The sequence below is a fragment of the Centruroides vittatus genome, unplaced genomic scaffold (assembly GCF_030686945.1).
Source record: "Centruroides vittatus isolate TY-2023 unplaced genomic scaffold, ASM3068694v2 contig_3050, whole genome shotgun sequence".
NCBI classification, from domain to species: domain Eukaryota; kingdom Metazoa; phylum Arthropoda; class Arachnida; order Scorpiones; family Buthidae; genus Centruroides; species Centruroides vittatus.
Window position 1 is genome coordinate 7,942 of NW_027121958.1, and position 27,998 is coordinate 35,939.

General features: G+C 32.3%; 1 protein-coding gene across 3 annotated transcripts in view; it reads right to left on the bottom strand.

Moving 5' to 3' along the window:
* Nucleotides 1-14,660: 14,660 nt before the first annotated feature.
* Nucleotides 14,661-27,998, bottom strand: part of LOC136972856 (F-box only protein 11-like) — a 67,019-nt gene continuing 53,681 nt past the window's right edge. For all 3 annotated transcript variants that reach the window (XM_067267496.1, XM_067267498.1, XM_067267497.1), the window contains 5 exons: nucleotides 27,775-27,995; nucleotides 27,490-27,708; nucleotides 26,586-26,694; nucleotides 26,404-26,502; nucleotides 14,661-18,053 (listed from right to left, as the gene is read on the bottom strand). In XM_067267496.1, coding sequence (XP_067123597.1) covers nucleotides 17,924-18,053; nucleotides 26,404-26,502; nucleotides 26,586-26,694; nucleotides 27,490-27,708; nucleotides 27,775-27,995 — 778 coding nt within the window. In that variant the 3' untranslated portion in view covers nucleotides 14,661-17,923. The remainder of the gene's footprint in view (nucleotides 18,054-26,403; nucleotides 26,503-26,585; nucleotides 26,695-27,489; nucleotides 27,709-27,774; nucleotides 27,996-27,998) is intronic.

A 27,998-nucleotide genomic window follows, 5' to 3' on the forward strand; every position in this document is an offset into this window, starting at 1 on the left:
TTTTACCTCTGCTGATCTAATTGCCAGTTGACTTTCCGCTCTCGCTAAATAAAGTGCCTTCGCGCTAAATAAAATAAGTAACTCCTCTCCTATTCCTGGTGCATAATTCTAATTTACGGTCGGTTGTGACGTCAATGAATCACGTTACGGAACGATTTATGATTATTTGATGACCCTGAAACCAACTAACATAGAGGCAGAAAGGGCCTTCTCCGCAGAGGGTTTTATATGCAGTTCATTAAGAAGTAGGTTGGGAGACAACACCATCATACCATTTGTTTCTTGAAATCCTACTTCCAGAAAAGTCAAAAAAATAACAGAAGTGATTGATTTAATTTTATTTAATCCTTTAAAATACTTTATTCAAGACAAGACTAATATTTTATAACTTCTACTCTAATTCTATTAAGTAAGAGTTTTTAACTTTTATTCTATAAGTGGTTAGTGGGCTAGGCTAGGCAATTTTATTGTGAAAATTAGTGAGAAACCGAGACTACCTAGTTAGTTAAATAGTTAATTAAATGAATGATTATCAGTATCTTAGATACAGTGGTACTGTACCTCGGTGTACGTCTGCTTTAGAATACGTCCTGTTTGGACGAAACAAATTTTGTTCGGTATACGACTTAATTCAATTATATGCGCAATCTATGAACAAGTACACTATCGGTGTACTAGACCAGACTAGACGTTCGTGGTACCACGTGGTGTTCGAGATTTAGCTGTTTCATACCGTATAATGTGCTGGCGACAGCGTATCAGAAGCAATTATTACTGTAATAACTTTAAAAATCTATAATAAAATTTATTCTTTTATTAATGCGCTCAAACAGTGTTTCAATTATTTTACAACCCCATTAATATACCATATCAAGAGTTTTTTTTACGTGAGAACGGATTAATCATTTTTACATTACTTCTTACGGGAAAGGTTGATTTGGTATACGCCCTATTCGGTATAAGTCCAAACATCAGGAACGGATTAAGGTCGTATACTGAGGTTCCGCTGTATGTGATTCTTGATTGTGATGATAATAACTAACTACTAATTACTTACTCACTACTTTACTAACACGAATAATTAAATTAGTTATAAATAACTACAGACTTACATGTAGACCCTATATAAGAAAGCTTGTAAGACTGATAACCACTTAGCCACTGATTATCCGTCCTTACATTATAATAATATATTAATATAAATTAATTAGTAGAATTATCTTTGCTATTATTTAACTTAAAGATTAAATGTTTAGTTAGATTATAATTATAATGTAAAGTTAATTATCTCTATCTCAAGTGTTAAACCGAACCAAAGTTAAGTTTACTACCTAAATGTCTAAGAAGCTTTACTGATTTATACTGACCGGTCTAAATAATATATATTTTTTAAATACTTAAGAAACTTTTGTTTTATTTCTTTAAAAAAACCATAAATTGCTGGATAAATAGATAGATAACACTTTATTGCACCAAAAATACATCTGCGCTGGATCCAGCTGGAATGATGTTGGTCCAGCAAAAATCCAGCTGGATTGAAAACACTGCTGGACTGCAATCCCTAATTACAACGTATAATTTGTATTACAGTAGAGAGTCGTTAATCCGAACCCCGGTAATCCGAACGATTTTCAGTCGGACTGTGTCGTGCATAGTTGCCAGATCTGAAGGTTAAAAAGTAGCGTGGTTGTGTTCCAAAAATAGCGGATTTGAACTGTTTGTAGTCCAAACAATAAAACTGAATTATTTTGCAACTATCCACTTTTACTAATGAAATAAGTTTTGTAATATATACAGGGTGGGCCAGCGAAAACGAAACGGCAGAGTGTTCGTGTTCGTCCAAGCAAAGCGCTCGGATAGGTCGATTTTACTTTCGAGGGGACATCTTTTGCAATAAAGTTTTTGCAATTCTGAATATTAACTAAACAAACATTTTTTTCGAAATAAATGCTTGTTTAGTTAATACAAAATAAATGAGTTTTTAAAATTTTTTGTTGTCTGTTGTATTCAGAATCGCAAAAACTTTATTGCAAAAGATGTCCCCTCGAGAGTAAAATCGACCTGTCCGAGCGCTTTGCTTGGACGAACACGAACACTCTGCCGTTTCGTTTTCGCTGGCCCACCTGTATATGGACATTCGGTGTATCTGCATCAATTTTCTCTAAATCAAAGCGAGTCATTCGCAGGCGCGGCGATTCATTTTTTGAACTTAGAAACTTAGCGACTGCGACTTTTGTTTTCAGTTTTAAGGCCTCTCTGTTTACACTGTATCAAGAACTGTTGTATCTGTTAGACTAGTTTAGAGATTGTCGGAGAGATTAGTAAAAACTAGTTAGACTCGCGTAACTGGTTATACAACAAAGAATACACAAAGATTACACTGTCTTGACTCACGGAAGGTCAGCGCTGGAAAGGGGAGTGTGAAATGAGGTCACCATCCCCGAAGGGTTAACAGCGTCACCAACCTTTTATTACGTAACGGAAGAACGTTTACAAAACATCGCGACACAATTCGTTGTACGTAACGATGTCGTATAACATTTGACAATAATTTCGATCGTTGATTCCAACAATATCAAAATTTAATAACTTTTGGATCACGTATTGGGAGAGAAAATTGGCAATTCCAACAAGATAATGCTGCCATTCATGCATCAAAGTCAACTAAAAATTGGTTTGCTGAAAAAAAATTAATGTAATTGATTGGCCATCATGGAGTCCTGATATGAACCCAGGGAAATGTTAACAAAAACACGGGACTTTTTGCATGTTACAGCAATGGAGGCCGTTGGCTTCAAATGGTGGCGCTATAATCAGTATCTTTGCCAGTTTATTACTTACCCCGCGTTTCTTTATTCAGCGTTCCAGAAGCACTTTACAGCGAACACACTGAAACTGGGCCGCGTTTCTTTATGCAGCGAGAGTGTAGCGAAATGACGTCACGAGCAATGTTGGTTTCAGTGTGTTCGCTGTAAAGCGCTTCTCGAGCGCTGCATAAAGAAACGCGAGGCTGGTTTCTAATTGGCCAACATTGCTCGTGACATCATTTCTCTACACTCGCTGCATAAAGAAGCGCGACCTTATAGATCGTCGACCCGAACCATAGCCATTGTGAATATGGACAAATCCAATAGCGTATCCACAAATCTTAAAAAGGGTTTAGAAGAAAACAATATGTCTTATAAAATTTTTCATTCGGGGAAAAATCCCTAGAAGGGTAAGGGATGCAACTGCGCCCTGCACATCCAGCTAAATCCGTTCCTTACCGAATCCGTGACAGAAATGGGAAAATGGCCGCCTTGCGCTTAATTAACCAGAAAAATTTCAACACAAAGTTAATACAAAAGTGTGTCAGAAACAGTTCATTTGATTATCTAATCATTTACTGATAAGTAGTAAACTTTTGCAAGAGTATCGGTGTGTACAAGTTGTTTGCATAAATCTTTGCTAATAATTTTAACAACCGTAGATTTTAGTTTGAATAGATAATCATTGTGTTCTAACTTTGTTTTTCACCTTTCAATTTGTTTTCTTAGTCTCTGCTCGTAATAAATAAATTGTAAATAAATATAATTTTAAACATAAATTAAATAATTACAAAGAATTATTTTGTATTTTTAACAAAATAACAAAACGTCTTAGGCCAGGAACACACATGCTTAAAATTGTTTGTCAGAAATCAGCTTTCAGTTCAGTTTCTGTTTTACGCTGTTTTATGTCAAAACACACATACGTAAAAATTCTGGCCGAATAGGAAACACTACTGCCACTAACAGTGCTAATTTTATTAATTTTTTCCTCTCATATATCTATTCTTTGTACCTTCCATTTTTTCTCCGCTGCTACTGCTATAATATAGAAAATTTAAATTAATAGACTTATATTCCGAATTCAAATAAAGAGTGTGTGATCTAAATACTAGGCCTATATATCGGATTCTACTAGACCTACCTGTTGTTTGAAATTTTGCACCTATAGCCCATCCATAAACGTTGTTTAAATGCAGTGTCTTTATACGTGACACTGATGTGATCGAACGGATTCGATAAACCATTCTATTTCATTTATTTTTTGTTTTTTCGAGACCGTCACAATTGTAGGGTTAACCCTCATTGCCGCCATTGTTAGAATAAAAAGCACGTGTCTACTTTGACGTCATAGAAAAGTCTTCTCTTTATTGGAGGAATTTTGACGTAAAAAGTAGAGACACGCAAAAATAGAGACACGTAACTCTATTTGCAGTTCTGTTTCAGCCAAAATTTCAGAAAAATTTTTACGTTTTCTGTTTTATGCTAGATTTTACGCTGAATTTTACGCATGTGTGTTCCTGGCCTAACTCTAAGTACTGTACGCTTTCCAACAGTCTGAAAATATACTCGTTCCTTCAAGCACGTGATTTTTTTTCTCTTTCAGTAACGTTTTTGCCGAGTGGTTTGGAACAGGAACAACAAAACATTCTCCTGACTCCCTACATAAACCACAAAACACCCACTGTTGCGGTAGGACACGACCAATGTTATGCTTCCTGCGTGTGTACAGTACATTGTTTCATCAATGTCGACAATTTTCACATTACATTGACTTACTACGGAATGGGCACAAACTTCTCTCATATAGAGCTAGTGGAAGGAACGACGAAACTAGATCGAGGCGCCTCTAGCGGCGACGCCGGGTAACAGAATCGGGGCTACAAAGCCAACGCCAGTGTTGTTGCATCTGGTACTTTTGTACTAATCTAGTACCTTTTTAATTGTTTCAGTACAAAGATACCCAACACCATTTTCCTAGTACTATTTATGAAATCCTAATACCTTTCAAAACATTCATTTTTATTCTTATTTCTATATTTTTTTACTTTAGTTTGGCAGTAAATAGATGTTTTTATTGCTTCCTCATTCAGCAGTTAAACGTATTCTTTTTTTTTTTTTGCAATTAAATTTAATACAAGCTAAACTACAAAATCAAGTTCTTAGCGATTCCTGTGAAACACTGTTAATAGCAAAGGAGCTACTTAAAAGCAATAACGATAAAATGTTACACTTGGAAACCATACAAAAACATTCTAGTGAGGAAGATTCTGGTGATCGTCATCTTACCAGTGATTTTTCAATGTGATAATTTTAAAATTTAGTATTTCATGTTCATTACTTTTGTTTCAACATTTTGTTCATTTGATTGTTGTTGAGGAATAATAGCATTCTTACAATATATGAATTTATCCTGTATGAATTTTATATGTTACATGTAACACTATATATATTTTAATAAATAGAAATTTGATAAATTATAAAAATTTATATATTATTTATAACTATATATTTAAATAATATATAATATATACGTACTACATTCAGCACTTTACGGTCAAAGAATGCCTGCATTAGTCAATGCTGTATAGTCACTTCTCGACTTACGACGGGGTTCGGTTCCGCAACTTCAGACGTAAGTCGAACTGGTCGTAAGTCGAGAAGTGACTGTAGATCATTAGGACTGAACAGCAGTGGCGTGCCGTCATTGGAAGCGATGGAAGCGCCGATTCCACCTTCCAATGACCTTCCCTTGTATTTTATAAAATATAAATTTTCATGTTTTAACGTACTTTGCATTAATTAAAATTAATATTTTATTATAACCGCATTATGTATCTTTTACAAATTTCTATACTACATGTGAAAAAAACGATAAGATTGCTATTGTATATTCGAATAATTCGGTGGCGGAAGGAGTGTCGAAACCGGGTCAGTTTCCAATCAGCCAGATTATATAGGCATTGTCACATGCGGTTTACAGAGCACCAACCTCACCCGGTTTAGCTGGTAGAAGCAACACACGCATAAAGCATCTAATTTTATATCCCGGACCGGTTCTGAGCTGTTAGCCGCCTGACTGCTAGATGTTCGGCCACCCTCGCCCGATTATGTGAATCATGAGTAGACAAGATCAACGGCGGGCAACCCCCGGCCCGCGGGCCAGCTACGGCTCGCGAAAAGTTTGTATCCGGCCCGCGAGATCTTTAATAGATTATTAAATTGGGAAAATAACTAATTAATAGTTATTTTTCCAATTCTTTGTAATTTTCGAAAACGATAAGAGCAATAAATGTAGTAATTAACTTTTTATTTATTTATTTCATATTTGCAGACTAAAAAAATTACAAGTCACAAGAAGGCGTCAATTAACTACTACGGCCCGCGGAAAAAACGTAAAATTTATTCTGGCCCATGTTATAAAAAAGGTTGCCCACCCTAGACTAGATTTGTAACTTAACCCAACCGATAGGAATTTACTAGTATGTTTTTATGATAGTTCTGTATAGTTGACAGGAGTTTTAAAAAAATCCATTAAAATATTTGATATATTTATTCTGCGTTTATTCCGCTCTCCCATTTTATATTACCTACGGATTTCAATGTTAAACCGGTGATATTGCAATTATAGTATGTCCGATATGTAAGGGAATGCAGAAAAAACGTGTACTATTCTAGTACAGTGTTAAAAAATTAACTGTTACTTTGGCAGCATCATTTACAACCAAATTTAATGAATGAGACGTACAATGGTACAAAAAAGCTGTAGAATTTATTTTCCTTAAATTTACGATTTATGTATCCGTTGTCATAAAAATTTGTCTCTCCACTTCCTTCCCAAGACTACAAATATTCAAGTACAAAGTAACTGGTTTCGACTTATTTCTACTTAAGTAGTAGTTAAATAATTAAGCGATTAGGGAATTAGAAACATAAATAAAACCCCGATAAAAGAGCCGAAATTTTACTTAAACAGAAGCTTAACCGAACCAATCTCTTGCCGAGTACAGTGGGGTCTGATCTCTTTGTAATATTAGATGTAATAAAGACAGAAATTTTTCCAGTTCAATGAGAGTGACCGAAAAGTTGTAAATTTTGGAAATTTCCGTGAACACTCGGTCCTAAAACGAATTAGTTAGAAAACGAACGACGGACAATCTGTTAAGTTTAACGTATTTAGATTTTTACAGCTATGGTGAGAAACGTTTAAAATCTACAACAACCCCGTCGCGTCCTTTGAGATATACTAGTGACGCGACAAAAGAGGCATTTGACATTGACCGGTATCGGCACCTTCGGGATTTGGCACGCACACACCTACCTGGACCGTCTCTGATTCCATTCATTAGCCACTCGTAGGGAGCTATTTGACTAACAAGTAAGTGGATTGTTTTAAGATTTAAAAAGTAAAGAATATTTTGTTATTTTTATGTACGTTTCTTCACAAAGTTATATTTAATAATAAGTTTCTTTAAAAGTATATTCATACAATTGAAGAATTTTTTGTACTAGGTATGTATATTCATCACACATTTTGTTTTACCAAGTAAGTTTTTCTGATAATTTTGATTTTAGCCCTTATATCGTGGCTAGTGATTCAAAAATTTATTTTAAAAAGGTTTTGGTTCGAGACCATATAATGAAAAAGAAAACATTATTAAAAGAGAAAGGCCAATGCCTAAATTAATTATAAATACGTCGACAAAAAAATTTCGACATTTTGACGATAAAATTTATGACGAATGACGATTCTTTCGTAAAATTGAAGCAATTTGGAAATCAAAGCGGAATAGAATTTAACATTGCTGGACAATATAAAATAAATATCGCAAATTATAACAAGATAATTACAATTAATAGATATATCTAAATTAATAGATGTTATATGTTTTTTCTCAAAGCGAGAATTGGCATTTAGAGGGCATAGGGAATTTATTGAATCTAATAACGGAGATAATTATATTGAACTTTCTTATTTGTTAAGTACGTCAGATAATCTATTAAAAATACATTTAAAGAAGTATACGGTTTTTACTGGCTTATCGAACAAACGAATACGAACGGGCCCTGACGAGCAATTAATTGGTTACCCCTGTAAGTCGGCTTCTTACAGAAACATAGCTTCCCTATCATCGAATGTCACGGCACGCCACTGCTGAGCAGTGTTAATATTCTGATATATATTATACTCTTAATTTTGTAAATTTAAAGGGTGGTGTGGAAGAAGTAAACTATATATTCATTGCATGGTAAATAATGAAATTTGTAACTAACCATATATAAAAGGAGCTTCCATAAGGACCATAGCAGTAGCTAATAGTATTGTATTAACAGGGAGAACTTTTACCTTCATTTCCTCAAAATACTAATTTTGCTTCTTACCCTTTTCTTCCACAGATTTCTTAAATTCAAATATCACATCGTATGCCAATTAATATCTGTCAGATTAACAAAATAATATTAAAAAGAAAAAAAAAAGAAAATTACTAAACTTTACATTAGAGAACTAAATTTAAAATAGAGCCAACTAAGATTTTATAACAGGAGATTGGTTAGAATGCAACACATCTTCATTATATAATTAACCTCAGGAATTAAATTGCAGCCAGCCATTTCTCTTTCCTCCCAGGGTATTGTTCATTCGGGAACGAATAAAACTTTGTACCTGACGGCGCAGTAATGTAGGCAACACTACAACCGACCACACAATAGTTAGTTTTTGAAGTTTTGTGTGGCAGAAAGCTGTGGTTCATTATCACAGGAAGAAAACAACCACTGCTTTTCAGTACGTAACCAATCCAAAGACGCACATGTTTTCCCGAAGCAGTTTTCTTTGCCTGCGTACAGGTGGCGCTCAACTCAGTTCCACTAGCTCTATAACTGTTCCAATCAACGGTGTAGAACTATTTAGGCCTAGTTGCATTTTACAAAGTTCACACGAAGAAAGTTCCAACGACCATAAATATATAAAACGCATAGCACTTAAAAACGAAATGCTATGCGTTTTAAATAAACCAGTTGTCTGTTCGAATTCCCTTCTTTTCTCTGCATAACCTAATTGACATCTCCATTTTGGACTTTCCGTTGCACAAAAATACAAAAACACTTGAAAATGTATATTCCATTTTCAAAATTTTCAATGAACGTAATTAGAAAACACACAAACAAGCGCCACATACGGTTATCGAACTGAAAGTAGGTTAAATTTCCACTATTATCGCCAATGCACAAAATCAATTTGCATATTCACGTGCACTTTTTGGTGACCAACATTAACATTTCTTTAAGATGCTACTTTTTACGACTTTTTTTACGGTAGTAACTAACAAGCAATATATAGTAACTTCCAAGTTGTTCCTGGCAAATTCTTATTATGGTAAGTTCTTTTTTAATAATATTATATGAAAATAACAACATATTTATTAAAAAGTTTTTTACCCCGAAGGAAACATTCCTCATTTTACGATGAGTCACCAAACTGGATGCCAACATTATAAACGGTTTTTTTTTTTATTTAAACTCCGCCCTGTGGGCACTAACAGGGCCTCTTTTAGCAAGCCCACAATGGGGCGGCCGGGTGTTGAGAGATGAGGGCCAACGTATCCGGTCGGACCACCCCCCGAAAAATTCCTGGGGAGTTTTAAACCCGTCCGGATTCCCCAGAGCGGTAGGCTGTCACCTTCACCGCTCGGCAATCCGGCCATTATACACGGTGTACGAGTGGCCATCACCCAACTGCATATCGGGAGCATTATGAAAGAGCACGTAATCTGGAGAAACCCAAAACTATCTTACAAGTGGCTGTACTTCTAAAGATTTGTAAGCTTTCATTTGTGAGAGTGCAATAATTTGTCATCAAAACCAAATAGTTTATGATGTCACCAAATTCTACTTTAAGCCACAACTCGATCTACAACGAAAATAATTGGAAAGGGGAAAAATTATTAGACCCCCTGTGCAAGGGAAAACAAAAATTTTGGTATATTACGTAGGTACCACGTGACCGGAAATGATGTAAAATTACGTAGGCATCGCGTCACCGGGATGACGTAGGTATAGTCCTCCCGATTCGATGGCGCGTTCCGATTTTTGGGGGCTATATCTCGTGAAGGGTCACCCGTAGGGGTGTGGTTCATTAGACATTTTTGATCTGCACAAGGGGTCTATCGTTTGAGGGATTAAACCCCCCTCTCCTAGAATCTTGCCCTTTCTCTTCATATAAAGGAGCATCTTGTCTCGTCAGACTGCGAGAATAACCGGCCAGAAAAGCATCTTTTTAAATTTTGTCCATGATATAAAAAGACTGCGGTTCTATTAAGTTTAAATTTTTGAAAAAGCGGTGCCAACCCGTCAAATAACAAACCACGCGCAAGGTAAGTAATCGGAAGCTAGACCACAAACGTGCGTTTTAACACGTGACATGCAACCTTGAAACCTTTCTACAAAATATAGCAATACCCGTCTAAAACGGAAACGGAAAAATTTCGAACTGGGCAATTTTCTTGTAAATTTTACTATAAAACTAGAACCTATGTAATGAGGAAAAACGGAAAAGAAATATTTAGATACGAATTCGAAATGGACGCCACGTCACCCCGAGACAAACGGATAGGAAGCATTTGTGAAATTAATCGGGACATCACGAATAGACGAGACAGAGTGCTAACTGACTCGGGAGTTAAATACTTTTACGTAATTAGTCTCCGTAACGGAAATAACTCAAATTCATTGTAACACGATAAGAGATTATGACAAAAAAATCCAGTAACGATTTGCTTAACGTTCCCGGCAACATTTATATTTTTAAGAGACGACGCCATTAAAAGATTTTTAAAATGTGATAGCTATTGTAAAATGGCAAAACGCTTAATTTTGAGGATAGACATGGATTTTATAAAAATTGTAAATGCTAGTAACGGGTAAAATCTTAATTAAGTCCGACTCTACTCGAGATATGACACACGATCCCCCACCTCTTCGACCTTTAACAACCAAAATTAAATTGCACCAATTCCCGATACACAAACCTCTAGGTCAAAAATTTCTGAAATTTTGCAGAAAGCACAGGCATTATTAAGCTTCAAACAGGGTGAACAAAATCGCCCCCCCACACACACTAACAAGACACACAGCAATTACCCTCAATTTTTTTTTTTCTTTTTTGCATTTCTCCACGTTTCAAGGTGTCCCAAGTCTAAAAATATAAAAACGTGGGAAGTAGTTTTTTTTTGCCGAATCGCCATACTTTCCCTGAATAACAGCTGCGAAAGTACTGAAAGTACACGCAGCCAACTTTATTAAAATAATTCGACAAAACGTTAGTGATGTACCGTTCACTGTCGCTGCGCAGGACTATCTATTCCGATGACACACTCGTCCTTATGTTAGAAATACACGAAAATTTCCGAAAAAATACATAACCTTTATACTCAACCTAACGATCGCCATCAACGAGCTTTGGCAGAACGTTCCTTCTTATCCGTTATATAGCCTCAGGGTCTTCACTTCCCATTGTTAATGTGATTCTTAGAAAGGGTTAACCCCGTCCAAAGGAAAGGAATGTTAATCGAAAATTCGAGAAAAAAAGAGAAGAAAGAAAACTTAAAACTAAACTTATATCTAAAATATATACAGTAATATGGCGTATTGTTACAGTAGACACACTTAAATGGCCGGATGGCCGAGCAGTTAAAGCGACAACTTACGATCGCGGACCCCCGGAGTGGCATCCGAAAGGGTCGAAAAATCCCAGAAATTTTTCGGGGATGGTCCATCCGGATACGTCGGGTCCCGTCTCTCACTACCCATAATGGGCTTACAAGAAAGTGACCTTCCTAGTACACACAAGACGGAAAGAGGTAAATAAAAAAGCCGAACTCAAGTACAAATGATAACGTGGAAGCATTTAGCTGTAATTGGAGTTTCGGGATAAAATTGATCTATTATACCAAAAGAACTCTTGATGTTAATGTAAAGATTATTTCATTGTTCTGTAGCATCTTACAACCTCAAGCAGTATTGTCGGAAGTCCGAATCTGCGTATCTTGTCAGCAGTTACGATTATGTTTGGTATGAGTGAGGTCGCTAGGCAACCTGATTCGGGGAGACTTCTATCGGGCCTGCTCTTCGTTTTCTAAACTATTAAATAATGCCATTCTCTTTATCGGTTCGAAATTTGAGCCCCACATTCTGTTGATTTGTGACACCGCTCTTCTGGGGAGTGGTCGCGCGTGAATAAGATACCAGAAGGGGTTCAGTAGTTTGGCATTTGCTAATTTAGCTTTCCTAGTAATCCAGATATTTCTTCCTCTCCACAGATAAGAGGATTTTCTCACTTTGTCGATGTTTTTGTTCCATTGCTCGTTGTTATTACCTATTAGGATCCCAAGCTTTTGGTCTTGGACCAGTTAATGTGGTTTAGGATTAACCAAAGGTAATCGTGCCCAATGTTATCAAAGACTTTGTGGAGTTCAATTTCTAGAAGGCTGCATGTACCGTAACATTAGTTGACTAATTCGTAGATGGATTGCGAGAGGAAAATATCAGAATGTATGGAACGGTTTTTGATGCCGCTGGTCAATGATAGAGGGCTTTGTAATCAATGTTAAGCAGTGAAATGGGTCTCCAGTTTGTAATTTTCGTTAACTCTTCCTTTTTATCAATTTTATTAATGAGGGTAATTATTCCGAGATTAAAGCCATTTATCAGTCTGTTGATTTTTACAGTTGTTAACGTATCGTTGCACTATCAAAGGGAAAAATTGTTCATAAAATTCAGCAGGTGGTCCATCCGGTCCTGGTGATTTATTATTTGACGTGATATTTTTATTAGCTCAGTAATATGCTTATCGTTAAGCTTCGGCATTCGGAACATAAAGTCTCATGCTTTTTCAATATTATTTGTAAATAAATTTTCTTATTTCTTCATCGTCAGTTATTGTTTCATTATTCCCATTTTTAATCGTACTGATGGTTTTAGATTAAATATACTTTCGTTCCATTTGGTAAAATTTCCTGCTCACAGAGCCTGAACCACCGATGCTCCAATTTATAGCATTTCCATTTATACTTTTATAATGTCGTCGACATGTTTTCTAGCCGTTCTTTTTGCCAGTATAGAAAATAAAGCGATCGTGTCGCTTCCTCTAATGCAGGGATGTAGCCACATGGGATGCAGCCGATTCCCACATCCACGATTTGCCGTCCATTAAGCAGTCTTAGACTTTAAAATATCGTTGTTAAATATGGAAACGTTTCCTAGCTAAGAAGGTGCCAGGCACAGAATTCAAGACAAAGAGGAATCTAGAAACTGGCAAGAAAATAATAATTTGTGAAGAAATATACATCATGTTGTTATTATTTTCCCCAAAAATACAATACACGGGACAGATGAAAAGCTAGTTATCAGTGTAAAAAAAAAAAAGTCTAAACAGAATTTGAAATCGGACCATTCTGATCTTATTATAACATCATATACAAATGTACATTTTTCATATTAATTTTCTCACACTAAAATCTATCTGAAGTATAGTGTAAAATTTAACATAGAAATATTATGTGGAATACTGAATGCATATAACTTTTTAAAAGTTTTCTAAAAATCATTTAAAATTAAATACTTTACTCATTATATTTAATGAAATCCACCTTAAAATAAAACTATATTAAACTGAGTATATAAAATCCAGTGAACAACAGAATAAATAAAAATAATCACTAATAAAAATGTGAATTATTAAAGTCAAGTATTCTGGCAATTAATTTTAGTTTCGATTCTTGAAAAGTAGAGGAGCAATATCCTTAGTCCTGCAGAGGATGTAAGAGGATTACATACTAATTTTGAAGGTTTATATTGGAGGAAATATATCAAATTTTTTGATGTTAAAAGCAAGACTATAACAAAAAGTTTGAGAACCATTAACTTCAAGTTATTCTAAAATTTAATAAACTGTTGGATTATATTTCTTATTCACTTAATTTTATAATATGAAATGAATCTTTTCCCTGTATTATATGTATAATGAGTATCAATACAAAATAACTGAAAGTTCTTTTAAAAAAAATATAATACTGCTTTGGTAATAATTTTACTCGAGTCCTTTTGGGCAACCCGCCATTCGGACGATGGGCTCGGTTGCCCGGAAGTACTCGAGAAAAAGTGTCGTTAGTGCGAAAGTCCAATAAAGCAGATCATTTTTATATTTTATAATGAATATTTTTGTAAATTTTATGCTCTTTGATATTCAATCTAGAGTGGCATTAAATATATATATATATATACATACAGTATATGATCCAATACTTGGGATACAAACTTTTAGGTGAGACAGAGAACATAAAAACTAACAATATTCACATAGGAATGTGCAATCAGATATATGCCAGAGGATACACTAAGATGCAGTGAGGACGAGTTCACAATACAATTGTGTAGCATGTCGTCCATTTCCATTAGCTGCACCTTCGGCAAACTGCTTGTCTGCCATTTCGGCATACGTAAAATAATGCATGTTGCGTACGAAGTCGGTACCTCAAACGAGGTAGACCGAAACACCCGACTGCATCACTGGTGTTGCACTCTCTACCACATTAGGACAATATTTCTGATCATACATTCCTATGCAAATATGTTTTGTTTTCACATTCTCTGCCTACCCTAAAAGTTTGTACCCCAAATTTTGAATCACCCTATATATAATCATGTATTAATTTGTGAATTAAATCTAATTCTGAAACTAAATTTATAAGAAGTGAAATAATATATTTTATACGATTAAATATCTTCTATTCATACATCTAAAAACTCTTAAAAACATTTAAATATATATTTTTCAAATAAAAATATGACACAATATGAGAAATGCAAAGGATATTTACTATGAACAGCAAATACATTACCAGGTAAGGATAGGAGGTAAAATACGTCACAAATCACTTCATATTAAAACAAAAGATGAACACATTAAATGTCACACCATGTATATAAATGTACTGCAAATATTTCCAAGACAGTATATCTTCAGATTCATTTATTTAACATTTTTAGCAGTGCTAAGGCACCATGCCATTATCATTCAATTCAGAAACTGAATAGGGAAAAAAAGTAATAATAATAAAATTAACAGATCAAATATATATATATTTATATATATATCACATTTCCCCATGCTAAATTAACTTTATTCTTTTTTTTTAAGTATTTAAAAAAACTTTTACAATTCATTGTATTGATACATGGAGATTTTTTAAAACATTTTTTCACATAATTTTCATAAATTAAAGTCTATTAATTGTATTCTTTATTAGACTTTTGTCCATTTAATGGCCGAAAATAAAATTAATACAAGTTTCAATTATCTGACAGTTTTTTTTAATAAAATTTTTGCTGCTTTTGTAAAGCATAATCGAAGGGTTCTAAAATTCACAAGTAAAGAAAACTGGATTTTGTATTAGTCTTACTTTTAAGCAAACAGATTTTAAGCTCTACTTTAATAGTTTTTTCTACTTTATAATTAATAAAGTTCGATAAAAGAACAAACTAAATTTTAGTACGTTTCATGGGTAATTTTAGGCTTTAAAACATTAAAATAAAAAGCCTAGTAGTTACTTATAATCCAGTCTGTTAATGTAATTTCATTTTTTAACAGATAAAGAAATAATTTAGAATTAATGCCAGATAATTGAATCTCCTTTTTAAAATTCTTGTATAAACAATAATCGTTTCTCTATTTCGTAAACTGCGTTTTTGTTTCTTTTGAATGGAGAAAATGTTGTACAGGAAGAACTAACTTTAATAAAACTGCATTAATTTATACAGAGACAAGGCACTTTTCTCCTAACGAAACAGAAAAAAAATCTAGAAATTAACAAAGAAATAAAGAAAAGAATAATAATAAAGCATTTCTCCTTAATTCATTTCAAATCCCAGATTCAATTATATATATATTTGGATTTAATAAAGTGTCACTTAAAGTATATTATAAAATTTAATTTTTGGCACTAGCCATTCCTTAGTAGACACATCACAAAATTATATATAAATGTGGCAGTGCAGTTTTGGTGAACGTGACAACCCCTGGCACTTCTTTTTACTTTATCACATAGTCGTTCTATATAATTTTTTTTTTTTTTTGAAGTTTTATAGCCACACATTTAATGATAAAAAAACTGAGAGCCATACTTAAGTGTAACCAACTAAAAGTATATTTTAATACATACAGCTTTAAAGTTCGTCATCATTTTGGATTTCACTGCCATTTTTTTAATGAAGTAAGATGTTTCAGAATCTGATGAAAGAAAAAAAAAAAAGAGAACTTTTATCTTGTTTACACAATGCTATGAATGTAGAAGACAAATATTTTAAATAATAATGAACACAGACAGATAACTGGAAATTTTAAATGCTGATGATGATCTACATTGAACATGGACTAAATGGTACAAACCTGTATATATATGTGCTTTTTTTTTTGTTTTAAATATTACAAATCTTTCTGTATACATATATATTTTGTATGTATATGTATATAGAAGACACACAAAATATATATATATATATGTATGTATGTATATATTTACTTCTGACTTGCACATCAATATATTTATTTATGGATGCTAAATATTTTATAACGGAAACATCCTAGTAAAAAAAAAAAACAAATTGTGTTTTCTTCCAATGAGAATTAAGAGCAAATTAGAAGTAAATTAAAACATGACATTTTCCTATGATATTTTTAAAACAATTTTTAGCTATATTATGCAGAAATGCCAGAGCTAAATTTACACCTGGACTTCAAACTTTTGATATGAAACTGTATAAAATTCCATTTGCAGGATTTGGCAGGGATACAGTTACTTTTTCTATTCCAAAATCTTGATATTCTAACCATTGCTGATATGATATTGATAATTTAATCTTCATCGATTTGAATATAATAAATCTTTTAAAAATTAATTTAAGTACTACGATTCGTAAACCACATAAAATTATTTCAAAATAACATTAAAAAACAAATTTCTACGTTTACTAACAGCAAACGAAGGAGGGAGAAGAAGAAAAAAATGGCACGTGGAAACCACAGTGATAAAAACAATTTTAAATCCAATTATGAAATTGCGTTTAAATCATTCTTGAAAAACACCTGTACATAGTAATAATTGGATTGGAATAAAATATGGAAAACGAACAAATTTAAAATGTGCAACGTAACGTGGAGACGGTGAAGAGCAGCAATTTTAAAGGTGTATGATAATCTGGCACAACATCAAATGACGGAAAAAAATGGAAGCTTTGTGGACAAATTGAATTACATACATGCGCGCACACTTGCACTCTCATGCACACTAGTAAAATGTGCAGATCACACAGATTATACAATAGTCATATAATTGAAGGAAGAACAGGGGAAAAATATTGCCAAAATATTTGACATTGAGAAATATTAGAATATTCCCACCTGGAATATGTGGCAGTACAAAAATGGTAATACATTACATGGAGACGTGCACATCTATTACAGCGCTGCAACTCTAACACTTCTTGCAGATTCACAACTAACTAGATATACCACGCTGCTAAGGAATCTATTAAGTGGAAAAACAAAAAAAAAAAAAAAAAAAAACAAAAAATGACATCTCTCAAACATCTACAATTTCTATTTACATGATTACATTTTTTGTATTTTTTTAAACTTCTTTATACCCAACTGTTTTCTAGTGGGATCTGTCTGGATTAGAAACATAGAGGACATCCAGACAACGAGTTTTGTTAGTTATTTTTCTTATCTTTCAATTATGGAGATTCACTTAAGATGAACTCATTCATGTTGTAGAACAGCAATTCTCTTCAGTTTTTCTACGACACAATGAATATAATTCTTTTGTGAAAACCACATATGACACAGTAAGAACATATGTCACAAGGGAAGAAAAGCGAGGGAAGCAGGTGATGCATTTGATGGCATCTGACTAGAGAATCCTGCGATGTTCCTGTTAGCTGCACTTGAACTGTGGAGGAACAAGAGTGGTATATAAGCAACACTGTTTGGACAGACTTGTTATCCAATGCTGGGAAAGAATGTCCAACTATAGTGCCCCTACTTAATAATGAAATCTTGTTTAGTTAACCATTAAAGTGTGGGATTCCATTGGGGCTGCAGAGTCATATAATGTATCTGTATCTTGAGTGGGTTCACCTTGAAGCTGGCACTGATTACTAAGAGTTCCAGCACCACAGTCGCAGAAAAACCTGAAAATATAATATACATTTTAATTACAAATTTGTTTAAAGAGAAAACTTTTCCATATAATGTCATCTGATTAATATTAATTAATGTACTCAAAAATAAACAATTTTTTTTTATTTATATGAAAATATTCATAATTGAAGTTTTTTGTAAGAAATTTCAGTAAATACAAAAACTAAAACATTACTCTAGTAAAAAATTTAATTGAATAATCTGTTTATATTTAGTTCCTTCAAATGAAACAGATTGTAGTGGTAACACTGACAATATTGAGGGTGAGTAGAGTGCTATTGTACAGGTGCAAGGGAACATACCCGTGAGCAAGTTATTCATTGTTGAGGCATACGAAACGAGCAGAAGCATGAAACGTGAAGTCAGGCCGCTCTTGGATACATCAAAGCTTGCCTGAAGGGCTGTAATACAGTTCCAATGCAAGGAAGGCACAGAGTCTATAGACATTTTGCAGTACATGCAAAGTGGAGTACCATGTTCAATGGTGCAAGAAGTTCAGGAGTGAGTGTGTGAAGACGGCTTTCCAGAGCTGGACAAATGCATGACCAACTGCAATATTTCAGGAGTAAACACACAGTATGGAAACACTGCCACGTGAGTATTGATGAAATTACTCACACACTCCAAATCAGTGCCAGTTCTGTTCATGCACCTGACATCTGAGTCTATGTTTCTATTTGAAGGAACCAAAAAACATTAATTTCATCACACAGTTTTTAGCATTTTCAAACAAGACCAATTCCATAATTATTATTTTCGTTAACCTTCTCAATGGCAGATTTGATTCTCACTCAGTAGGATCCAACTTTGCCAGGCAAGTTAATCATTTCAAGATTTACAAGAAATTCTCAGAAGAGTCAGTATTACCAAAAACACAAAAAGTTCTTGATTATACCAGTAAAAGGGTTAATAATGGTCTGATTTTAAAATCAATTATTATTAAATCATCAATTAAAATATGCAAAAATACAAAAACAAATATATTAATCCAAACATGTAAGAGTAATATAATATACTTAGTGGATATAAACTGTTTGAAAGTAATATATACAGTAGTCACCACCAAACTTAGACCAGGCTGCAGTTAACATGTCATCTAATAAATAGGTTTAAAAAAAAAAAGTAGCTTTGATTCATTGCATGAATGTTTTACATAATTTAAAACAAATATACAGTAATTAATCTTTATTTTTGTTAAATATCAACTTGATATCTTGCAGTTTTAACAAGATTGAGCCAGTCAAACTTGAGTCACAGGCATAAAAAAACATGGACCACTGCATCACTTCCATCAATGAACATAGACCAACCGATAATTTACATTTAAATAATGTTAAATGCAAATTAACATTTTAGCCTCACTTTAGCCTGCAGTAATCCTGTGAATGATGTAAGGTGCTTTTTTAGTTTTATTTATGAACCTTTGCATTTTGTCTACAATGACCAGCAGAAAAGCTGTTTCAGAAGATTTAAGGAATTATAATGCTATCATTGTTAAACAAAGTCATGGCATGTCTGAGAGAGCTATTAGAAAAGAGCTAATGCTAAGCAAGACAACAGTGCACCAGATTATTGTTTATTATGTTAAACAACAGCCATGTTATACCTAACAAAGTTGCTGGACATCACTGAAAAACTTCAAAAGTTGATGATAGGAGTTTTAAAAGATTCATAAAAAACAACCACTGCCACAGATATTGAATGTAACTATAATATGAAATGATACAACTGGAAAGAATGTATCTGTTTCAACAACATGCAGGAGACTGCAAGAAATGCATTTCCAGTTCTATGCAGCACATGAAAAACCTTTGCTAACAGCACATCAAAAGAAGAAATGAACCAAAGAACATCTTTTCTGGTCTCAACAAAAGTGGCATGAAATTCTGTAGTCTGATAAATCAAACTTTGAATTATCAGCAACAGACAAAAGCAAACGTGTCATTTATTATGCCAGTCAAGCTAATAAGCCATTGTTGTTATACCACTCAGTAAAGTTTCCTGCCAGCTTCATGGTTTGGGGATGTATGAGTGCCAGTGGTATGGGTCAAGTTGATGTTTGTTGATGGAACACTTGCTTCAGAGCAATACATTAACATTCTACAACAGTATTCACTTCCATCCATAGCAAAGCTATATCCAAATTGAACCTGCATTTTCCAGCAGGATGGGGCCACATGTCATACAAGCAGAAAAACAAAACAGTGCTTGCAGAAAAAAACATAGAAGTTCTTCCTTGGCCATCCAACAGCCCAGATCTTTCAACAATTGAGAATGTATAGAACATTATGAAGAGACGTCTGTGAAAAACATGCCCTCGGACAGTTGAAGGATTAAAAGCTTCCATCTTAACTATCTGGAATTCCATAACGGCAGATGAATGTGAACACCTAGTCAACAGCATGCTGAAATGCATAGGTGTTTTGGCTGCAAAGGTGATGCAACAAAATATTAAACATGCAGTGGTCTATGTTCATTGATGGAAGTGATGCAGTGGTCTACGTTTTTTGATGCCTGTGACTTAAGTTTGACTGGCTCAATCTTGTTAAAACTGCAAGATATCAAGTTTATATTTAGCAAAAATAAAGATCAATTACCATATATTTGTTTTAAATTATATAAAACATTCATGCAATGAATCAAAGCTACTTTTTTTAAACCTATTTATTGGATGACATGTTAACTATGGCCTAGTCTAAGTTCAGTGGTGACTATTGTACAGTACTATAATCTAAGAGTAAAAAGATTCAATGATTGTTACTTCATACAGTTTTAATCTAACTGACAAAAGAAAGTAACCTAAGTGAATTTCACAAAACAAAGCAAAATTTTTATTTTTTGGTGCTAATATTTATGATTGACAAAAGTACTTAAATATAATTTTTACTTTGTTCCTCAGCAAAAATAATATGCAAAGCACAGTATAAAATATCAGATGTATTATGGATTTTACTTTATTCCCATAAATTTAAGCATAATGAGATTAAAGTATTTCTATGTATAGCATTCTTTTAATCCAAAAAATTTTTCTTGGTAGACGATCTCACAACTTTCCAATCAGAAAACTACTGCTTTATTTCAAAAATTGAACTACAAATGCATTTTGGGTTGGTTTAAGTTTCCAACCCCTCTTCAGTGCTGTTCAAAAAAGTGCTGGGGTTGGAAACTTAAACCAACTCGAAATGCATTTGTAGTTCAATTTTTGAAATAAAGCCGTAGTTTTCTGATTGAAAAACTGTGAGATCATCTACCAAGAAAAATTTTTTGGATTAAAAAGACGGTATACACAGAAATTGAATAAACAGAAACCATACTATATTAAGGAGATTAAAGTAATTGTTATAATGTTCATCTGATAAGATATTTAATTCTTAAAACAAATTTGAGAAGTCATAGAATGCCATTAGAGCAAGACAAGATTATCACTTCATCTGGTTATACTTTTCTTACATACAGTAGAGTCCCATAAACTCAACATTCTGTAAAGCTCATTTTGTTGTTCAAAAAACAAAATACAAGTAATCCAATTTTTAACAACCTTAGGATCAATTAAGTTATTGTTCTTCACTAGTAACCCTTGATAATAGGATCAATTCCATGTGTTAATAAAGAATATGAATCTTTTTCTGAGATGCCATGACACACATGTCACTAACTGGAATGTAGCCACTGAAAAGCCAATATTTTTTAAGATTAAAATTTAGCTACAAATAGAAATAATCATTATCGGTATGTAGTTAAGGTATTGTATGTTCAAGTTCATATATTTATTAACAAAAATTCTACCATTTAGTCTAGCATCATTGTTATGGTGCTGTACAGTACGCTAAACAAATTAGTGGAATTCTGCTAAATTAACTACAGTTGGCAACATACTCCCGCCAATGAAAAGATGGTCAAATTTAACCTGCATTTTAACACAATCTCTTTTATTTCACTCTACTGTTAACACAAGAGTCTTTACAGACTCTTTAAATATTGGCTAAATTTTAATCTTAAAAAACTCATCATTTTTGGTAACTTGTTATAATGTCAGTCCACATCATGTAGAATTTGTGAGACTCTACCATATAATAAAAATTGTATACAGAAGTTCTAAGTAAGTTATTTGTTATGCAAATAAAATTGTAAAAGAGAAAAAAAATCAACAAAACACCATTCAATGAAAATTATTTCCACTGTAATCTAAAACAATATCATTAATCTCAAATCACAGATCATATAGGATGATTCAAAAGCCCATGCATTAGTTTGAAAGGATAGTAAAAGTGCATGAAATGAACATATTTTGTCAGACAACATAAGGTCAGGAGTGTGTCATTTCCCAACAGGCAACATTAAAGTCGGGAGTACTACACTGCATACAACACATTACCGTGCTGGATACCAATCATGTGCATTTGCATAATTGCAGAAGATTCTCAAAGCCATCATTGACATGTAAACAGAGCTCAATGGTAAACCATTGTCAAACTCATTCAAAGATCCTAAAAGTACCACAGAATGTTTGCTGCACACAAAATCCTGCTTCTCATGCCCTCGTCATCATTCACTGGTGAGGTAAACACTAACAAATTTAAATGCTCCAACATAACAGATAAGTGCAAGTGATATCAAATGTGATGTGAACACTAGTGCAGCTCCCTCTGGTTAATAACCAGGTAAAACCAGGAACCATGTGGAACCAGGTGCAGCTCCCTCTAATGGTTAATGACATACTCTTGACTGAAATCTATTGTTAGTTCACTGAGATATGTGTTAATAATGTATATGCTATCGAGTTGTGCAAAACAGTTTACAGTTTCAGTGTTTTCAAAAATATGAGTGACGAAAGTTGCAGTCCAAGCTACTAAGTTGACAAACTGATCAGAATGACAATATATTGCAAAGTGATATGCCTATCTTTCAACTTGACCTGGCACAAAAAACTGTACAGTACAGTATTCACAATAACTCAGTGTCTTAATATCTGTGCAAGGCGAGATCCACATGCATTAACATCTGACAGCAACCCACCAAATGGCATGTATCAAATGCTATAGACAAGATAATGATTTTCAGCATTAAATTGTTACAACAAGACATGATTCCACTTCATGTCCATCCAAATGACTGCAGCAATAGAAACTGGAATTTTTTGCACCTTTGCAGATGGGCAATTTTGTGTAGAAATATGCAAGATTTATTTGAAACAATATGCTATTTTCATTTCTACAAAAAAGCATTTGTCTTTGTTATTGGCTTCATAAATTTACGTTTTTATTACTCAACATAAATAAATTGCGTGTCCAGAATTTCTATGTTGAGATTAATTTTCTCTACAAATCTTATACAAATTTTACATCCAATATGAATATAATATAAATAAAATGAAAATACAGTAAGATCCTGCTTAACGCTGCCTCAATATAATGTGATCTGCTTGAAGCCTAAGAAAAAAGCTCAAAATTTACGCTGATTCAAATTATTGTGGCATTTCATTGATTCGTATATAATATGAACCAATCAGCAAAAGTTGGCAATTTGTTGTAGCACTGTACTTCCCTTAAATCTATGTTTGTTTTGTGCAATTTTGAAAAAAATATAGCATCATGGATGCCATAGGCAATATCAACTTGCTTGAAAAGAATCAACTGATAAATGCACGAATGGAGTGTGAAAGAAGTTACAGCTGAAGGTATCCAAGAATTTTCAATGAGAATAGCATATCACTGTATCGTTAGGTTGACAATTTAGTCAACCTAATCAATACAGCAGGACTAAATGTATATGAGCAGGATATTGAGGAGTTACTGCAGGTTTCTGGTGAGAGTCTTATCAATGATGACCTTCAAGAACTGGAAGTACAATGGATTCGTGTAGAACTGGAAAATTGGGTTCTTTGTTTACAGAATCACTAAGAACTTGCTACAGACCTCCTTTGTAAAAGTTTGGTAACAATAACCAAAATCGGTGATCAAATTGTAGCGAATAATCTAGATTTTGAAAGGAGTGCAAAAGCAAGACAAGGCATTTTGGATACGATCTCTTGCTACCGACATTTGCTCAAGGAAAGAAAAAAGCAACAAATGAAACTACACAACTTTATCACAAAAAACAAGAATTTCAGAAAAGCCAGGACTTTCGTCACAAAAAATTAGCTTTACATATCTGTGTGCCTATGTTTGTGTTATTTTAACATATATTATTATGCAAATTAATATAAAAATAACTTAGAATTAAAATAAAATCTGTTTATTTTTGACCATGTGTTCCCTTTCCCTATTTACTCTGTCTTAAAATGACTTCGTTTAACACTGTTTCGTTTCGTGCTTTGTCATCTAGGAACGCATCCCCCGCGTTAAGCGGGGTCTTACTGTACTAGTGATTTTTAATTTTAAATTACTATATACTGTATATATAAAATACTTATATAAGCATATTTTAAAAGTATAATTGACTAAATATTTTCATTTAAAATGAAAGAAAATGATAAATGAATGACACTTATTAGACAAGTATAAAAGCTAACTTTTTAAAGCATTTTCTAATAAAACATTTTGATTTATTCTTAACAGAATGGATGCTTGTTGTTTTTTCATTCTTATAAAAATAAAACACCATTCCTGTTTTTATAACAACAACAAATTCTATAATCTGTTTTATAATGTGTAAAATAATATGCTTTCTAAAAATAGAAATATTCTCAGAATTTAAATAACAAAAGCTGGACTTTTTCAGCAAAATTAGATGTAAAAAATATTAAAAAGTTTATAATTTTATATAATTTTTCAGTGTTCTTCAACAGTATATCAATTATTAACAACAAATGATAATTATATATATTATTATATATATATAATTTGTTGCTGGGCAGAAATTTCCAAATTGCAGACCTATAAATTTCCACTGTTGTTTGTCTGACTATCTGTCCTTCCTTAATGTTGAGAATGGAGTTAGATAGATGAGAATAGAGATCAGATACAGAAATTTTAGGGCCAGAGGTCATAATGAATTTTTAAGTTAAAATATGATTAAAAATTGCAGCCTGGCATTGTGACAGAGTCATAATGAATAAACCAAATGATCGCCATAGTTAATTGAACTATTATTAATAATTAGAAATTAAGTAATTTGATATCAGAGGTAGATGTTAGGTGCCATCCCTTATCTAAATTAATAATTATAATAAAAATTTAATAATTTAGAACAATAAATAATTAAAATTTTTAATACTCGATATCCTGTTAAAGAACTGAAAAGTTATAAATTTTTGATATATATACTGTATACAAGTTTTTTATTTTATAACTAACAAATCATTATGATACACGTTATACTACTTTTATTGAATATAATTTTAGAAAAAAAATATACATAAAAATAATAATGTAAACTTAAAAGTTATTTAAAAAGCTAAAAAATTAATTTATTAGAGAGATTCAGAATAAGCCAATTCAGATGCATATCATTCATCTGAATTGGCTTATTACTTTTATTATAGAACTTAACATCCTTCTTTACATCATATGCTAATGATAAATTTACATTTAATATTGAAGAATTATGAATTAAACTGAGAAATTTTAAAATGTTACCATGAAAAATAAATTTCGCTTCTGTATTTGTATCTGCTTTGTAGAATTTATGCCACATTCCTTTCATAAATTTTGATTTTTATTGTTATTCTTCTATATGTCTAATGTTTAAAAATTCGACTACTAAATTATAATTGTCAAAACATATAGCATTTAATCTATAAATATTACAATATAGTGATTAAAATAAATAATCCTAACTTTAATGTTAGGATTATTTATTTTAATGTTATAATTTTTTTTTGTTATTAAAAACAAAAAAAAAAAAATTATAACATTGATTTAAATTGTCACAAAGTATTAATTTTGATAATATTTGGCCAGCATAGCTGTCATTGTATAAGAATAACATCTATTTTTTTTTAATGCAATTATGTGAAAGTTACTGTACTAATGTGAATATTGTTCCAGCTTTGTTGATATCACTTTTTTCATGAAATTTCTACCACCAAAATAAACCAGATTATTGTATTTTTAGGTTATAAAAAATAATAATAATTATATGGCATTCATTTATACCATTTCAGAAATATTTCATGTTTCATATATTTATTTGAATTTAATCTGCAAGTAGTTCTTGTAATAAAAACTATCATTAAAAAAATATTCATTTTTTTAAACTGTATTATAACCTGCTTAACAATAATACTGCATCCTGTAAGTAAAACTTAAAAAATTTTGTTATAATATTTAAGAGTTTTTTAGATTAATAATATGAAATAAAAATAATAGTTTTTATAATGACAACATTAAGAAACAGTACCTGTCATGCCTAATGAATTCAACATCATGACCAGCATGGCATGTTTTAATACAATTAACACAAATTGCATTTCTGTCTGTTGTATTACATGTACGACATCTGTAAATATTCAAATTATTATTTCTAAAGTAAGGTAAATTATATAAATATGTTATTTGTACAAGACAAAATAGGTTGCTTACCTATAAAAATCATGCATTGGAAAACTTGTATAGCTGGATATTTTGTACAAGCATTGTCCACTGTTTACTGCTTTCTCAACAGCATTATGGTTGTCAAATATTCTATTGCCTAAAATTATTTACATATTTAATAAATTAATAAATCAATATTAAAAAAACTTTCCAGAAATTACAAAAAAAAATTAATTTTCTACTGTAAAATAAATTACTGTAATTTTATTTGAGATTAAAAGATATCTAGTTTGTTAGATACCATGACTTAATTATTAAAAATTATCAGTGAAATATTTTCTTTTACATAATATGCATGTATATTTTCCATATTACAAAAAACAAATACTAATAATCAAGTATATTAAAATATCTTCCTGGTTAATATTTCTGATTAACAAAGAGGTGCTATATCACAATGTATGCTTGCTACTTAACAAGTTCAGTTGCTCAATCATCAGATAGAAATATAAATGCATTAGACCTGAATGTTATATATTTTTAAATTCAGAAATAAAAGCATATTTGTATAGTAGACAGTGGCTTTTCATAACTTATTTCATTTTCTAAAATGTTACTGATTTGTAGAAAAAAAAACTGATTTATTTGGAAACTTCTTAGGAAATATGTCTCAAAACATTTGGGTACAATAAAAGGAACTATTCTAAAAAATATTTAATTAAGCACAAATGTAGTTTATCATCATCATCATTTTTTATTATGAAAATCAGAGTAACATAAATGAAGAGAACCTATTAAACATTTATTTGATGATTTTCATTCTGTACTTTTAATATTCTTTTATTAGTGTTTTTAAAAATATTGTAAATTCAATTAACAGCTAATATAATAAAAACAGAGAAATAAATTTATATTAATGTTTTGATGTTATTGATATCATTTATATAAATACCTTTTAAAATTGGTTGAACTCCACTGGCTAAACAAAGACCACCAAATCTATTATTAAATATCTGATTGTACTCTAATGTAGCTGTTGCATTGTTTGTAATTTCTACTCCTGCTGCTAAACCATCAAATATTCTGTTACGCCTGAGTAATGGATGGCTCTGAGTGCTAATCAGAACTCCAGCTTGTGCATTACGAAAAATATCATTCTCTTCTAAAATACCTTTAAATCAAAAGTAATCTTTTATCATAGTTGTTTATTCGTTTAAATTTTATTAAAAATTTTTACCTTTTCCACCATTAAAAATACACACTCCTCCATCTCGACCATCATATATTTTATTCCTCCTCAAAGTTGGATTGCTGTCTGTTTTGATCCAAACTCCTGCCATTGCATTGTCAAATATTTCATTCTGTTCTAGAATTCCCAAACCCCCATTATAAACTAGGACACCTCCATTTTGTCCTCCCCAAATTTTGTTTCTTCGGATGACCGGATTACTTCCTGTCCTA